Raw genomic sequence first — 15412 nt, 5'->3', positions numbered from 1 at the left:
TTTTCCCACCATTATGGAAAGATAATAAATAGGAATATATTATTCTTATTTTTAAACCTCTAAAGGACTCTATAGATATTGTGATTATTCCTATTGAAGTCTTTCCTATTACACTCCCTCCCTCAAGCGGCAGGTGCTTCCCGTTCCAAACTACTTTTTACTGATGTTGTACCTAGTTAGTAGAACTTATAGGATACGTTTTTTTTTGATCTGGTAGAATATAAGTTCAGTGACTGCTTCATTTTTCTCTATTTTCCCAGCACTTATTTATTGATTAATTAAAGCTTTTAGTTAAGAAATTGGACTTATGGTTCTATTATGAAAAAAACCCTAATTTATTATGATGGTTGTTTTTTCTCTGATCACTCCATTCTGCTTTTCATTGCATGTTTTTCTCTTGCTGTTTTTTTAAAAGTATTTTCTTTCTTTATTTAAGTTTACAAAAGTTTCTAAATTTACCAACTTGGAGGTAAAAGTCAGAACAAATATAGAACAACCAGGGATAGTATGTATTTCTTCCTTTATATCCCAAACTATAATCCATTTTCTTTCAGATAGAAGAAAAGTTTTCAATGTTCCTTTTCAGTGTTCCACTAAGGTTTTGGGGATTTTCTTCTTGTCAGCATTTATTCTCAATGAACCAAGACCTAGATTAATAATATCAGAATCAGCCACAATATTCATTTTGTCTAAGAATCTGTTAAATTGGATGTAAATTTCCTGACCATTATCAATAATTTCATTCTAGGAACTAAGAAAAAAAAAAAACTTAAGCGATAATTTTTATCTTTGTGGAGAGGAAGGTAGGTTTTTTTTTTTGTTTGTTTGTTTTTGTTTTTGTTTTTGTTTTTGTTTTTTGATAAGGTTATGGTTGCATGGAAAAGAAAACAAACTATTGGTACCCAGGACTGGTTTCTTCATACTCTACCTGGCTTCTTTCTGGGATAGGTATCATCAAGATAATAGACAGACTAGGGTTCAGGCCTTTTTCAGGATAAGACTTTATAGATGCTTTGGTTCCAATAAAAACTCTGTGCCTTTTAAAAAAATTTCTGTCTATATCTAAGACATTGACTTGTTTGTTTCACCTAATTATAGTTCCATATGAGATCCATTCAGAGATGATGCAAAGGGAGTAAATCTCCTTGGGAATGATAGAGATGATAGTGGTGAAGTCAAAGAGTAGAAAAATGGATTTCAACCTTTTCTTGACTTCTTTTGACATCTGCAGTAGCAATACAATGGCTGTGGAAGTGTTCCATTCAGTTCAGGATATGTCTATGACTTGTATTTCTATGTAAGAGCTCACTATGATTTTTTTTCTTAATAGAACAATTAAGTCCAATTTCTTGTTAATTGACCAAGTCACTTTGGCCAAGTCACTTAATCCTGTTTCCCACCATTTCCTCATCTATCCAATAATCTGAAGAAGGAAATGGCAAACTACTCTAGTGTCTTTGCCAAGAAAACCCTAAATGCAGTCATGAAAAGTCAGGCATGACTGAAATGACTGATGACAGCAACAACAAGAGAAATACTGAAAGATTTTAAGGGGAGAACATGATTAGAGCAGTGTTTTTTTGTAAGATTACTAGGGTAGCATTACAAAAAAATAAATTGGGAAGAAAATAGACTTAAAGTCTGGAATACATATTAGTAAGCTCTTATAGATTGTAAGGGGAAAAGAAATGAGGATGTACACTAGAGTAGTTGCTGTGGAAATGAGAAGATAGAGAAAGATTCAAGATATTGCCAAGATAGAATTTGGTGTTTTTTGATAGTCTCTTAGAGGTGAGAAATGGCCAAGATATCTCCAAAGTTATGAATTTGGGTGACTCGTAGAATGGTAGGGATTGAGAAATTAGTGGGGAGAACATGTATGAGGGTAAGAATATAGAACCAAGGAAACAACATTTGATAGGAGGTATTGGGAGGTATTATGTTTATACGTGGGGAATTCAATGAGTTAGACTCATGGAATTAAAAGTGCCAGTAGGAGGCAGTGTGTTGAAACACAAAATGCAGTGTATTTGAATATGGTAATCTTGGTTTATAGGATCATAGGTCAAGAGCTGGAAGGGACCTCAAAATTCAATCCAAATTAAGGTCCAAAGTTAAATGCTTTGTCTAAGGTCATACCAAATATAGTTCTTACTCTCTGTGTGACTTAGAAAAAGTCAACTTACCTCCTAGATCTTATTTTACTGATTTGTAAAATGAAGGTATTGGACTTGATGGCCTTTATAGGTCCTCTCAGCACCATTTGTGATTCTGTGATTCACATGGAGATATTCAACAAGCATCTGAAAATACAACAGTCTGAGGGGAGAGATTGGCAGGGAATATAGTTTTGGGGGGGGGTCATCTGTATAGAGGTGATCAATGAGACCATAGAAGTAGATTAAATCAGGTAGAGAAAGAATCTGCTTCTGGTTTCTCTTATTTCCCATTATTCTTCCTTAAGCATTTTCCATTCCAGTCCCTAATATACCATTCCTTCTGTTACTTTGGTGCTTTTTGCACCGTCTCTCACTCTCCATATCTTTGCCCACTTGTCTATGCCTCTTGGAACTTTTCACTTCCTTCAAGGTGAGGGTGCTCCCTTCTATTTGAGACCTTTCCTGATGCCCTCAGTCATTAGTGCATCATTCCTGAAATTGCTTTGTGTTTATACATACCTTGGACATCCCTTGAGGTATAAAAGTTTGAAAGTTTCTTGTGGGCAGACAACATTTTTTGCTTTTGTCTTTGTATCCCTGACACTCAATAAATAAGTGAATGAAATCGAGAAGAGACTAAAACCAGAGTCTTAACCTTGTGATGTGGGGGCATTCCCATGTTGAAGATTTGGGAGGAGGATGAGGCACTAATAAAAGATAGACAGGGAAGACTCACAGAAATTAGGAGAACCATGAAATTCAAGCATATTTAGCAAAAACATGACCCCCTATATCTTTTACTTTTCCATTGAAATTCTGCCCTCTGTGATAAATCTAATTCTTCTTCAATATGACAACCCTTCAGATATTTGAAGACAATGATAATTCAGGTCTTCTCTTTCAATTCAATTGAATTGAATAATTTTTCACTAAGCCTTCTCATCCTTACTGTAAGTAATTTCCAGTCCCTTCACAATGTTGATTGTTCTCTCTGGACATTCTTCAGTTTGTCAATATCCCTCATAAAATGTAGTGCCCAAATGTGTTCTGACTCATGCAGAGTTAAATGGGACTCTTAGGGACTGCCTTGATAGTGAACATTTATAGAGTACTTCTATTGATGCAGTCAGATACTACTCACATTGAGTGCACAGTTAATTAAAATTCCTTTTTAAAAATATGAACTGTCATTATGTCTCCTCTATCCTTTATCTGTCCATTTTTTTTTTAACCTTAGATTCCAGACTAAATTTGTGTGGTAATTTTCATTTTGTTTGTTTTGTACTTTCCTTTTAGCCTTTTGAGACATTTTTGAATCTTTTTTCTGACATTAAGGCTTAAGCTGCCTCTTCTACTTTTATGTTGTGTATGGCTTTAATAAGCAAGTTTCCTGTGTCTTCGTGAAGGAGTGATTGAATAAAAGAAAAAAGCATTTATTGAGCACTTTCTATGTGCTAAGTACTGTGCTAAATAGTCAATAAATTGTTGAAAACAACTCCCCTTAATTTGGGGGACTTCCTTCTGCTGATTCTATCAAATCTACTTATGTGACTTGTCTGTACATAGTTATTGGCATGTTGTCCCCTATTAAATACAGAGTTCATCAAGTGTTCATCATCAGGGATTCTTTTACTTTTCTTTGTATCTCTAGCACTTATCACAGTGCCCAGCACATAATTAGGGGTTTAATAAATGCTTGATAATTTGACTGGATATGACTTGAATAGGCTGTTCCTTATGCCTGGAATGTACTCTTTTCTCAATTCTTAGAATAGTTCGTTTCCTGTAGTTAGCTTACACAACACTAAACTGACTGCCTGGCTTACACCACACTATAAAGAGAGGCTCCCCTTCTGCTAGCCAGGTTGCCATCCATTCATTAATTAACATTCTTTGTAAAATTGTTTGAGCAGCTTTTAATCTACCTAATTGTCCTATGATCTGAGCTAAATTTTTTGTTCTTGTCTGCAAGGGGTATGTTATGGGGATTTTGTTAGATGATATGTTAAAATCAAGATGTGACATCCCATTGATAATAATCCTATCAAAACAAGGCAGACTACTATAGTGGGGTTGGCTGGTTGTCAGGCCAGATTTCCTGATGTCATTATGTATTGGTGAGGAAGACCTCCTGGCCTTTTCCTGATTTGTATCCACGCCCTAACCTGCTGCTTACTAACTAACCTTGTACCTTTGTACATTTTAGCTCCATTAAAGTGAGGGATTCTTCTCACCTTCATACCAGAAGGTGATAAGCAATGTAATTTTGGCTGCATGTATTCTGATACTGGGTTAATGAGGCTGTGACTGAGAAGATTGTATCTGAGGGGGAGAGGCTAGCTGATCTTTGACATCCATCCCAGTATGATATTTGATAGGAAGTGGCAGGTCCACCACTAACTTTTTCTTATGCTGCAGCCAACTTTTTCTTCTCACCTCTGCAGGAAGATCTCTGTTTCCTGCTAGTTTCAGGCAAGACAGGGATTCCTATGGGCCGACCTGTGAAGTACAGCATCGTGAGAGAGGGCAATCTGATTGGTCCTCAGGTTCACATCACCACACATGGAGCAATCTATATCCTGTTTGGCTTTGGTAAGAAGGGTGTCTAAGAGTGTGATTGAGCCTGTCTTGTGGGACTTGAAAGCTAGGGAGAATTTGGCACTATCCCCTACAGTATCTCCTGGTGGCAGAGGTCTAGGATTCTCCTCTGTCCTTCTGCTTGTGTTGACCCTGTTCTTCCCTCTCATGCTTCCTAAGAGGCAAGTCATCAGCCTTGAGTTGCTTTAGTCACTTCCCCATTTTTTTCTGAATCAGACTCATCTGGTCAGACTATGTTGGAACTTCTTGTTCAACTTGGACCCTGTGATTAGCTTGTTAGTTCAGTGTTGGTTTCTTCTTGTAATGCTAGGCAATGTTCAGGCCATCGCCCTGAAGGATATTTTTATCCAGGCTGAAAACCGGGATAGCTCACCGCCTTCGTTGCAGATTGAGGAACCAGAGTGGGAGAAAAGAAGATCCGTCAATCTATCTGAGCTTATTGATGTTTATAGGTAGGGCTATCATCATTCTAACTTTGGTTATGGTAAAGCCCCAGGAAAATCAGCAAATGCCCATATGCTGCAAGAACCTGCAGTGTTGTCTAGGGCCAAAGGATTACAGAAGAAACTGTATTAATTATAATATACCTCCGTTTAAACCTTTTGCTCTGTATTAGTTTGTAAGTAGTTCTATATTTATGTAGGAAATCATGTCACGATTATCTTTCTGGCATATATACTTCACTTTTGCAGGGAGAAGTGACAATAACTAGCATTTATTCATCGGGTATGTGAGACCCAGGAATTTTTAAAGATTTTTTGACTTCTAACAAAGCTGTGGTAAAGTGCTTGCTACATAGTCTATTCATATACTTTCCTAATTTTTTTTCTATTTAGCATAAATTATGATAATATAAAAGGAATCCTATTTTCCTTTCTTGTTTATTATCTTATTAGGGGAATATCTCATATTAGTAGACTTTCACTGTAATTTGTGCTTTATTTTCTGGGATTTTAAAGAGCTTTCCCAACATTTTGTTGTTAATTTCTTTGTATTTCTGGGAGATACATAGGTAATAAATATGATTTACTACATAATTTAGCCAAGTTCAGCCTGTAAATCATTGGCAGATTTTAATGCAGGATTAATGGTTTCTTCTATCTTTCTATAATTTTGGCTTGATTATTTTTCCTACACTCTCAGAATATTTAGTTGAAACATGTATCCAAGCAATATTCTTTTGTGTGCTTCTCTTGGTAGCACAGTTAGGAGTGTTCTAAAGATCAAGAAACTCAGACTGGACATAGATTGGCATCATCCCCCTCGTGGAGTGAAAGTGAAAAAATAAAAGGATATATGTATATAAAGCCTATCAGAGGGGCCACAGAACATAAACTGCTTATGTTTTACTTTCCTTAGTGATGGAGCTGAATTCCTTCAGGTGGTAAAAGCACCAGACAGCAATTGTAGCAACCTTCTTATCACAACCACTCAGGGCCTTGTTCTACTTCGGGGTCAAGACCTTGAACGCCATTGGGTGCTGAATCTCCAAGGTCTATGCAGGTTTGTAATATACCTACTATAGTGTCTTTTATTTCTTAAAATTGAAGTTTCCTTTTTCATAATTCAGTTTTGGCTGGAGAAGTTTGATGCCTGAGACCTGTGTATAAGAAAAAGGATGGAAGTTCTCCCTGATGTTTCTTTTGTTTACACTTTTAGCCAACCTACTCCTGGATATTTTACAAATGACCAGACCTTGGATTTCCTACTGGAGGCACAGTATGGAGATGGGATGAAAAAGGTAAAACTCAAGAAATTAATTTGTCAGTCAGCAATACTTTAGAAATGCTTAATACATGTCCAGCATTGTTCATATCTTAGTTTGCATGGGAAAAGAATAAGACATATTCTCTATTCGCCAGAAGTATATGTAATTTAGTTGTAAAACAAATATACAAAATATTTGAGAACAACTAACTGGGAAAATTTCAATTTATTATATTGGGCATGTTATGTGCAGTGTCCTGGGGACAAAAATGAAACAATCCTTGCCCTAAAAAGGAGTTTCCATTGTAGCTTTAGGAGATGTCCTTTATGTATATAAAAAAATACAAAATAAGTAAAATATAACTTAGAGAAGGGAGTTCGCTAGAGCTGTGGGGATTAGGAAAGGCTTCAAGTAGAGGGGAGAACTTGAGCTTTGCCTTGAATGAAACTGAGAATTCTAAGAGGTTGAGATTAGGATGGGGTACATTCTAGACAGGATGGGCCACAAGGGCAGAAATCCAGAGGTTGAGTACCATGTATAAAGAGAGAAGGCGGGTTTGACTAGATTATAGAATGCATGAAGAGAAAGATTTGGCAACTGATAGGACATGTGAGATGAGAAAGAACAGGGGGATAAGGATGGGAATCTAGATAAATGGAAAGATAATGGTGCCTCTGTCATTAACAGAGGTAAAGAATGAGGCATATTATCAGACATGCCCTTTGTGTGGATTTCTTTTTTCTTAAATATACTTATTAATTATAATGTATTTCTGGGGATAAGGATAGAGTTATAGAAGAGTGCTGTGGTAATGATAGAAATGCCCCAAAAAAGGAAGAAAAGAAGAAAAAGCATCAATGAAACATTTTAAAAAATACTCATAACAGAAAGAGGTTTGGAAGGGGACAGAGACTAATAGGATAGCATTGCTGCTACCGTTTTAAATTTAATATAGACTTGTTTGTAACACAGATTCATAATTTCTTTAAGTATTTTTATTAAGATTTTTTATTTTCAAAACATATGCATAGTTTTCAACATTCACCCTTGAAACACTTTGTGTTCCAATTTTTTTCACCCTTCCTTCTCCTCCACTCCCTTCCTTAGACAGCAAGTATATATTAAACAAAGCAATATATGTTTACCATATGCAGTTCTTCTATACATATTTCCACAATTATCATGCTGTACAAAAAAATCAGATCAAAAAGGAAAACAATTAGAAAGAAAACAAAATGCAAGCAAACTACAACCAAAAAAAGGTGAAAATACTATGTTGTGATCCATACTGTCTTCATGTCCTCTCTCTGGGTGCAGATAGCTCTCTACATCACATAACCATTGGAACTGGTCTGCAGATTCATAGTTTGATACAAAACATTTTTCTTCTTTATATGTGGAGATGTTTGTGTTTAATTTTGTAAAGTTCAGAATTCCCAAAAAAGGGTATTTTTTTTTTTTTTTGGGTAAAGATTCTGAATTCCACTGGCTAGACATCAGGGTCAAAAAAAAAAAAAAAAAGCTGTGTTATTCTCAGGTGACCAGGAAGAGATATCTATAGTTTAAACCTTTAGTTTCTTGAGATGATCAAGTTGAGAGAATGATTTCAATATCTTTTAAGGAAAAAAAAATTTCAAACTAGCCTAATATACATAGAGGTTAGAGGTTTAGAATATTGCTCCTACCATAACAATTATTGACTGGTGGTGGAAAGTAGGGGAAAGTGTGTGAGAAGGAAGAGTCAAGGTGATTCAAAGGCTAGTGGTGTCTTCAATAAAAATAGAGAAGTTTGGGAAATGGCAAGTTTTAGGCAGGGAAAAAAATGAATTCTTATTTAGGCTTGTTGAATTTGAGACGCTTATGAGATAGTTGGTCAGCATTTGGTAAAGTGGGAGTGGAGTTTAAGAGTTTCCTTTACCTAAGGAGAGAAGATGCTTGAATGCCTATGGACACTGGTGAAATCTAGAAGAAACTGCAGATATACAGAAAGAAGAGGTAGGAAAAAGAACTGTGGAACACTTAGAATAAGGAGGGCAGGAAACGCATGACATGACAGCACTGTTGTGTTAAGAATAACTTTGAAGCAGCTAAGTTCTTTTGACTCTCAGATACTCAAATTAACTGCAGAGTTCATGGGAAGGAAAATGTTTTCTGCATCCAGGGAAAGGACTGATAAGTAGAAGCATGTGTAGAATGGTTTTACACATGTATGTGCACTGAAGTGCAGGCCTGCACTATTGACCATTTTTCTGAATGAGAACCATGACATCAGGGAGGTGATGCCATGACATGCAAGTGAATTGGATTTAAATGTGATCAGTGTCACTGGCCTCACTCCCCCCCCTCCAGAGCCATCTGGGTCCAGTGGCCAGATAGATCAGGACAACTAGAGATGGCTATGTACTGTCTCAGTAGCCTGCTTCTAGTTTCTCCCCTCTCCAATCCTTTCCCATTTAGCCACCAAAGTGATTTTCCTAAAGTATAGGTCTGATTATGTTGCTTTCTTATTCGTGGACTCCATTGGCTTCCTATTCCCTCCAGAAGCAAATCCAAAATGCTCTGTGTGGCATTCAATGCATTTCATAAGCTAACCCCTTCCTCCCCCACCTCCTCTGCCTTTTTCAGTTTTCTTTCAAATTACTCCCCGACATGTACCTTCAAACCAGCCACATTGGCCTCCTGCCTCTTCTCCAAACAGGCACTCTGTTTCTCAGCTCTGAGCATTCTCTCTGACTAACTTCTATACCAGGATGCTCTCCTTCCTCTGCTCTAATCACTGATCTCTCTGGTTTCTTTAAAGTTTTTAATGAAATCCTTGTCAATTCTTCTTAATTTGCAGTTTTTTCTCTCTTAATTATTATTTATCTAGCATATAGCTTGCTTCATATATATTTGTTTGCATGTTGTCTCCCCATTAGGCTGTAAGCTTCCTAAGGTTAAGAATTGTCCTTTGTCTCTTTTTATTACCAGCTCTTAGCACAGTACCTGGAACATAGGCAGCAATTCATATTTATTTTTGGCGCCCCTAAACTGCACAGTTTAGGGTTGGCAGGGCTGCTAAATAGGAGTTTCTTTTGCATTTTCTGTGGATTACAGAAAGACTTTTCTCTTTCTGGTATCTTACCAGGATCATAGAGACAGGCTTCAAAAAGCTTTTGCTTTATTAATATTCCTTTTAGTTCATTCCAGCTAAATATCAACACTTGTTACTATCTTGTATATTTTTCAATGTCAATATTCCTTTTTCTAATTCCTCATATTTTTCTAAGTATATAATTACTGCATATTTTCTGCTTTTCAGGTGATGATAGTTGATGGTAACTCAGGTGTAATCATTTGGAATAACAGTCTCCCATGTCATATGAAAGAATCTGCAGCTATTTCAGTGATGACGTCAGACCAAAAATCTGTTTTTCTCTTTTGGGCTGAAGGCTTATCAGCATCACCATCTGATTCAGTGAGTAAGCCTGTGAAAGAGGGCATTTTATTCCTCTTCCCTTTGTCCAAAGGCAGCTTGCTACTCTTTAAGAAATTACTATTGACTTAAGAAATTGTTGAGCTTTTTTCATGAGAAAACACTTTTCAGCTGTAAAAAACAGTAGTGGAAAGAAAGTGGTCAGTCAGAAGATTTTTGTATAATGAGGAAGTAGAGCCTTTTGCTTCTGGACATGATGGAGTTTGTGTCTTAATCTAAGATCTTTCTCACAGGAAGAAATCAAGTTTTAGACTTTAACTATGAAAGGAATTATATCTTAGCCAGATTTCTCCTCTGCTTTCGGTAGTTGATCAGCATTAAACGAGGGAATTAATACTTCTATTTTTCTTTGTTTTTCTCTTAGGATCTCAACTCAGAACCTCAACTACCTGGACTCCACCATCTTTATCTTCTACATCCATCTTTCCCCACACTCCTCTTGGATCTGGCTAATGACACAGGCACTGTAAATGCTTCAGCAAGTGAGTTTTCTGATGGGAGAATCAGCATACACAGGGAGAACATTGTCTTATTACATAAAAAAAAAAAAAGCTATTCCATTGAACCATCATTTTTAGACTATATCCCTTTGAGTTTTTTTTCCTGTTAACAACATTAATGACACACTCAATATACTGTTCATAGAGGAAATGCCTGTTGGTTGTTTTATGTTCTCTCAATATTTTTAAGTGCCCTATGTTGGTAAATTTTTTTTTATATAGTATGAATGAACTAATTTTTAATATCACCATCAAGCACATTAAAAGAACTCAAAAATAGTAAATAATAATGATAATTAAAAGTCATGATTGTATTACGATGCTTGTTTAAAGGTGAGTCAAACTAAGTAATAACTGGATAAGTGTTAGGTTGCCAACCCAGTATTACAATTCTTAACCTTTCTAATCTGGTGATTGGTTCATTTCTCTGCTAATTTGTTCTTCTAATTGTTGGCACAAATAATAATAAAACAATAATAGCATATATTTTCATATCACCTTAAGATTTACAACAAATTTAATACACATTGTCTCATTTGATTTTAAAAACAATCCTATAAGATTGGTAGTGAAGGTTTTATTATTTCCATTTTATCTATGAGGAAATTGTCTCCAAGAGGTAGAAACTTTTCCACAATGATGCAATTAATAAATGATTAATTTCAGGATTTAAACAAGATCTTACTCTCTATCCAGTGATCTTTTCCTACTAAACCATAATTACCTTACCAACGCCCACATCTTATAGGCCTCTGGAAAACTTGTATTCTGCTCTTCACACTTCCAATTGGTACATAAGAGACTGTCCTTCTAAAAGAAGGAACATGTTTCCTTACGTTTCTTGTTATTTTCTTTGTTTTTTCACAGTTGGAATTAATGATGTTTGGAAAGATGCCTTCTATGTTATCAGGAAAACGGGGCCTGGGTCTGAAAACCATCCAAGACCTCTAGTTGTCAGCAAGGTGAACTTAAGGTGGGCCCTAATGGAAAGCCAGGTTGTTCTGCTAAAGGAGACCACCCCCAAAATTGGCCGGGGAGAACTAAGAAGATTCCTTTCTCGGATCAAGTTTGTTAGTTCACAGAAGGTAAGTGGATCCCTTGTGAAAAACAAAACAAAACAAAACAAAGTTTGGTAAGTATTGGAATTAAGTGTAGTTAGATCATCAGAACTGTAAAATCATAGAATAGAGGACTTTGGAAAGCACTTTGTAGTTATCTAGCCCGATCTATATCTGAACAGAAACCTTCCTTCTACAAAATCCTCAAGTGATATCCATTCCCCATTAGAGAATATCTAGTGATGAGGAATTCATTACTTCCTGAAGTAATTCATTTTACTTTAGGACAGCTCTTTTATAAAAAAGGAAAAGAATATTAGAAGAGACCTTTATTGAGATCCTGGCAAGAATGCTGGACTTGGAGTCAGGAAAACATCAGGTTCATATTCTTCCTCTGATGCTTACCAACTGTGTGACTATAGTATATCACTTTAGCTCTTTGGAACTCTATTTTTTATCTATTCAGTGATGAATTATAATACTTTCCTTATAGAATTGTTGTGAGGATGAAATGAGATTTACTAAGAATGTCCAACACTTTGCAAACTTTACTGTGCTATGGAAATTCTTGATATTATTATCTTTGAATACGTAGATGCTTAGAGTGAAGTTCTTTGTGGTCAGCCCTGTTTCCTAGAAGATTCTGCAGCCCCTGGAAAAACTCAGTAGCACTGAAAATAGAAGTACAACCATAGACTTAAGAATATGAAAAAGAGAGGTTTTGTATTTAGAGATCTAGTGGAAAGATAGAGTGTTGGGCTTAGACTCAGAAAGACCTTCATGCACCAGCTGTGTGATTTTGAACAAATCATTTATCAATCTGAGCCTCAGTTTTTTTAACTGTAAAATGGGAATAATAATACTATCTACCTTATAACAGGATTGTTGAAGACAAAATGACATAATGCATGTACAATACTTTGCAAATCTTAAAGCTGCATAGAAATGTGAGCTATTATTATTACTTTAATAAATCCAAAAGTTTTCATCTCAAAGCAAAATTAAAATAAAACATAAATTCTTGTTTTTCTCTAGGTTTAATCTGAAGTTACCTCCGCCTTCAAAATGGACTAATTAAGGACCCTTTCTTTAACTTAGAATCTCCTCAGTCAAATCTGTAAAATCAGGTATATGGAGAAAGCAAAAGGAAGCTTCTTTCCCCACATTGTCTTGCTACTTTTGTCTAATTAATACAGAGCACTTTGGAGAGCAGGCTGTTACACTTTTATAATGATTCCACCTGAATGGTTAGCTTTTCTTCTTGATTTTCATATCAGGACCATCCACAAGCTTTCTGTGGATCATTTAAAAATGTGAACCTTATTGGGGGGGTAGGGGAGAAAAGGAGAAGGAAAGGAAAGGAATAGGGAGAGGGAGAGGGAAAAAGAGGAGAGAGGGAGAGACAGAGACAGAGAGATAGAAACACAGAGACATGGGGTGGGGAGAGACACAGACACACACAGAGAGAGAGAAAGAGAGAAAGAAAGAAAGAAAAAGGAAAAGGAAAAAAAAGGTAGGGGAGGGAGAGAATGAATGAGAATGAATATGTAACCTATAAGCAAATGCTGAGAAGTATCAGAGAAGTAGTTATATCCAGGAAACATTTTTTTGCTTTGTGTTACTTTATGGGTTTTGAAGTGTGGAGTGTTTATTAGATGTAGTTCAGATCCATTTCCTTGCACGTGTGAAACATATCTGGGCCATTTGGTCATCTCTGCTTCTTCAAATTTCCTATCACTTATCTTAGGGTCACCATTGTTTGACCTTTCATTCCTCCTCACCCATGTCAATCTTGAACTATCTCATTTGTCAATCATTGGCACCAATTTAAAACAATATGAGAATATTGGCTATTCTTATCCATTCCATCCATTCTTTCTAACTTCCCATCCAGATACCCAGAGGCTATGGGAAGAGCTACATTACTATCACAAGCAGAGTAAGAGAAATAAGTTCAAGTGAATTATCTCTGATAAAGCCCCTTATTATATTGGTTTTCAGTGTGTCAGAGATGATCCACTGTTTCTATTGTGATGTCATGAATAAGAGGAAACTTCTTACTGGTCATAAAAACACTAAAAGTTGGGAAGAGTTGAGTTTCATATTCTTTTCCTTACATTACACTGACTTTTCCTAATGACTGGTACACTTCCCTCATTGAGCCTAATTTCTTCCTACAATTTTTTCTTGCTTTCTCTATATATGAAGAATATTTTTGCTTTGTTGTATAAAATCTGTATGGGAGGAAAAGCTATTCCTGAACCCCTCTCTTAAAACCTTGAGCCTTGATATGTAGTTCCGTTTAGAGCCATGGAACAGCTTGTATATATTTTGTGATGTTCTTGTGTAAATACTGTAACTTTGTAAATAGAAAGTTCATTGGTATAGTCTCCAATGTTCCCTTCCTCTCTTCTTAATAGGAGTAGATTCTAATAAATTATCTTATAATAGGGGTTATTTATTGGGCTAAACCTTTCAGTGGATACTTTGACCCATACTCACAATGGATGTGACATATCATAGGAAATCCTAGTCAAGGAGCAAGTAGAAGGACTATTTCCTCCCTTGAACTATTTTATGATGTGTCTTCACATCATACCTAATGTCTTCACTGACATTTTTAGTAGTTCTCCCTTATTTTTATCTTATGATAACTTTAGGTATTTCACTGATAACGTTGTTAAATTTGAAAGAGCATGTGTTCCATTTTCCCAATGAAAGTCATATGACATAATATAAAAAGGTCAGTCACTATCAATATGTACCCTGTACTGCTTGAATGCAGCCAATCTGGGTATACTACATCTCCAAGTACTTGACCCATACCTGTGATGAAAATCAGTTGCAGAATAGCTGTGTCTGAATCCCAATTTGGCACAGAGAAAGGAAGAAAAAGTATCCAGTTGGATCTAGAAATATCCTAGTAGGATAAGATGTTCCAGGTCATCTGGAGTTTAGATCTACTCTGAAGGATGTAGTAGTACTAGGTCCTATTTTGAATGAGAATCTTTCTCTGCTTTACATAGATCCAGTTGTTGGAAAGGGTTCCAAAATCTAATTTGAGCTAAACTGAATGTCATGCTCTGTAATGGTCCCTGTGGCCTGGCTGTTCCCTGTCATACACTGCTGAGATCTGAGGATTTCATATTTCTCCAGTATAGCCAGGCTTTCAGATTGACTACCCGTATTTAGGCATAAATATGTGGGACATTTGTTCAGAGTACATGTGCAGTTGAGATCATTTTTAGCAGAGAGCTATGCTTCTTTTTTGGTTAAATTACAAAAATATAAAAGCTGGAAAGAAAGTTTTATGTGAATTCCTGATAATGTGCTTGCCTACCACCTTAAGTATTCAATTTTGGTTATACTTGATATGACCCTCTCCTTCCCCCCTTGTTCCCTCCCCTCCCTCCCCCCCACCCCCCAGTCTCTTCCCTAAACCACTTACTAGATAATGAATTGTGATGGAAGGTTGATATCTGGACAGTTTGGGTGTTAACCCATGTTCAAATGTATCTAAACCTCCCTCTTCTCTCAGGGAACCATTAACTGGATGAATGAGCATTAGTCTTTAGTGTAAGCATTCCTTTCTTTTCTCTATTCTTCACATTTGAGTATCTAGAATAGTCCCAACAACAACTATGAGAAATAGTAATAATATTATCTGCATCTTGCTACAAATAAAACTGACCCTCTGTACTGTGTCCTGAATTTGCTTCTCCTCCTCAACCAATCTATGAGGTATCCTTCTTTAATTTTGTTATTTTGTGGTATTGTTACATCAATTCCCATAAATGTGAAATGTTGTCTGCATCTTCTATGTAAAAGAAACATCAAACTGTGTATTGTAAAAAAATATTTGGAATACAAGACAGAATAAATAAACCCCATGTACAGGACTATTTGTGTGTACA

General features: G+C 36.1%; 1 protein-coding gene across 1 annotated transcript in view; it reads left to right on the top strand.

Moving 5' to 3' along the window:
* Window positions 1–15397, top strand: part of FAM234B (family with sequence similarity 234 member B) — a 36403-nt gene extending 21006 nt beyond the window's left edge. Inside the window, exons 7-14 of the mRNA XM_051961282.1 lie at window positions 4604–4751; window positions 5068–5209; window positions 6117–6260; window positions 6417–6498; window positions 9767–9922; window positions 10305–10422; window positions 11308–11525; window positions 12534–15397. Coding sequence (XP_051817242.1) covers window positions 4604–4751; window positions 5068–5209; window positions 6117–6260; window positions 6417–6498; window positions 9767–9922; window positions 10305–10422; window positions 11308–11525; window positions 12534–12539 — 1014 coding nt within the window. The 3' untranslated portion in view covers window positions 12540–15397. The remainder of the gene's footprint in view (window positions 1–4603; window positions 4752–5067; window positions 5210–6116; window positions 6261–6416; window positions 6499–9766; window positions 9923–10304; window positions 10423–11307; window positions 11526–12533) is intronic.
* Window positions 15398–15412: the final 15 nt, after the last annotated feature.

The sequence above is a fragment of the Antechinus flavipes genome, chromosome 5 (genome assembly GCF_016432865.1).
Source record: "Antechinus flavipes isolate AdamAnt ecotype Samford, QLD, Australia chromosome 5, AdamAnt_v2, whole genome shotgun sequence".
NCBI classification, from domain to species: domain Eukaryota; kingdom Metazoa; phylum Chordata; class Mammalia; order Dasyuromorphia; family Dasyuridae; genus Antechinus; species Antechinus flavipes.
Note: the sequence above shows the minus strand (reverse complement) of the source record. Positions and strands in the feature narration are given on the sequence as shown.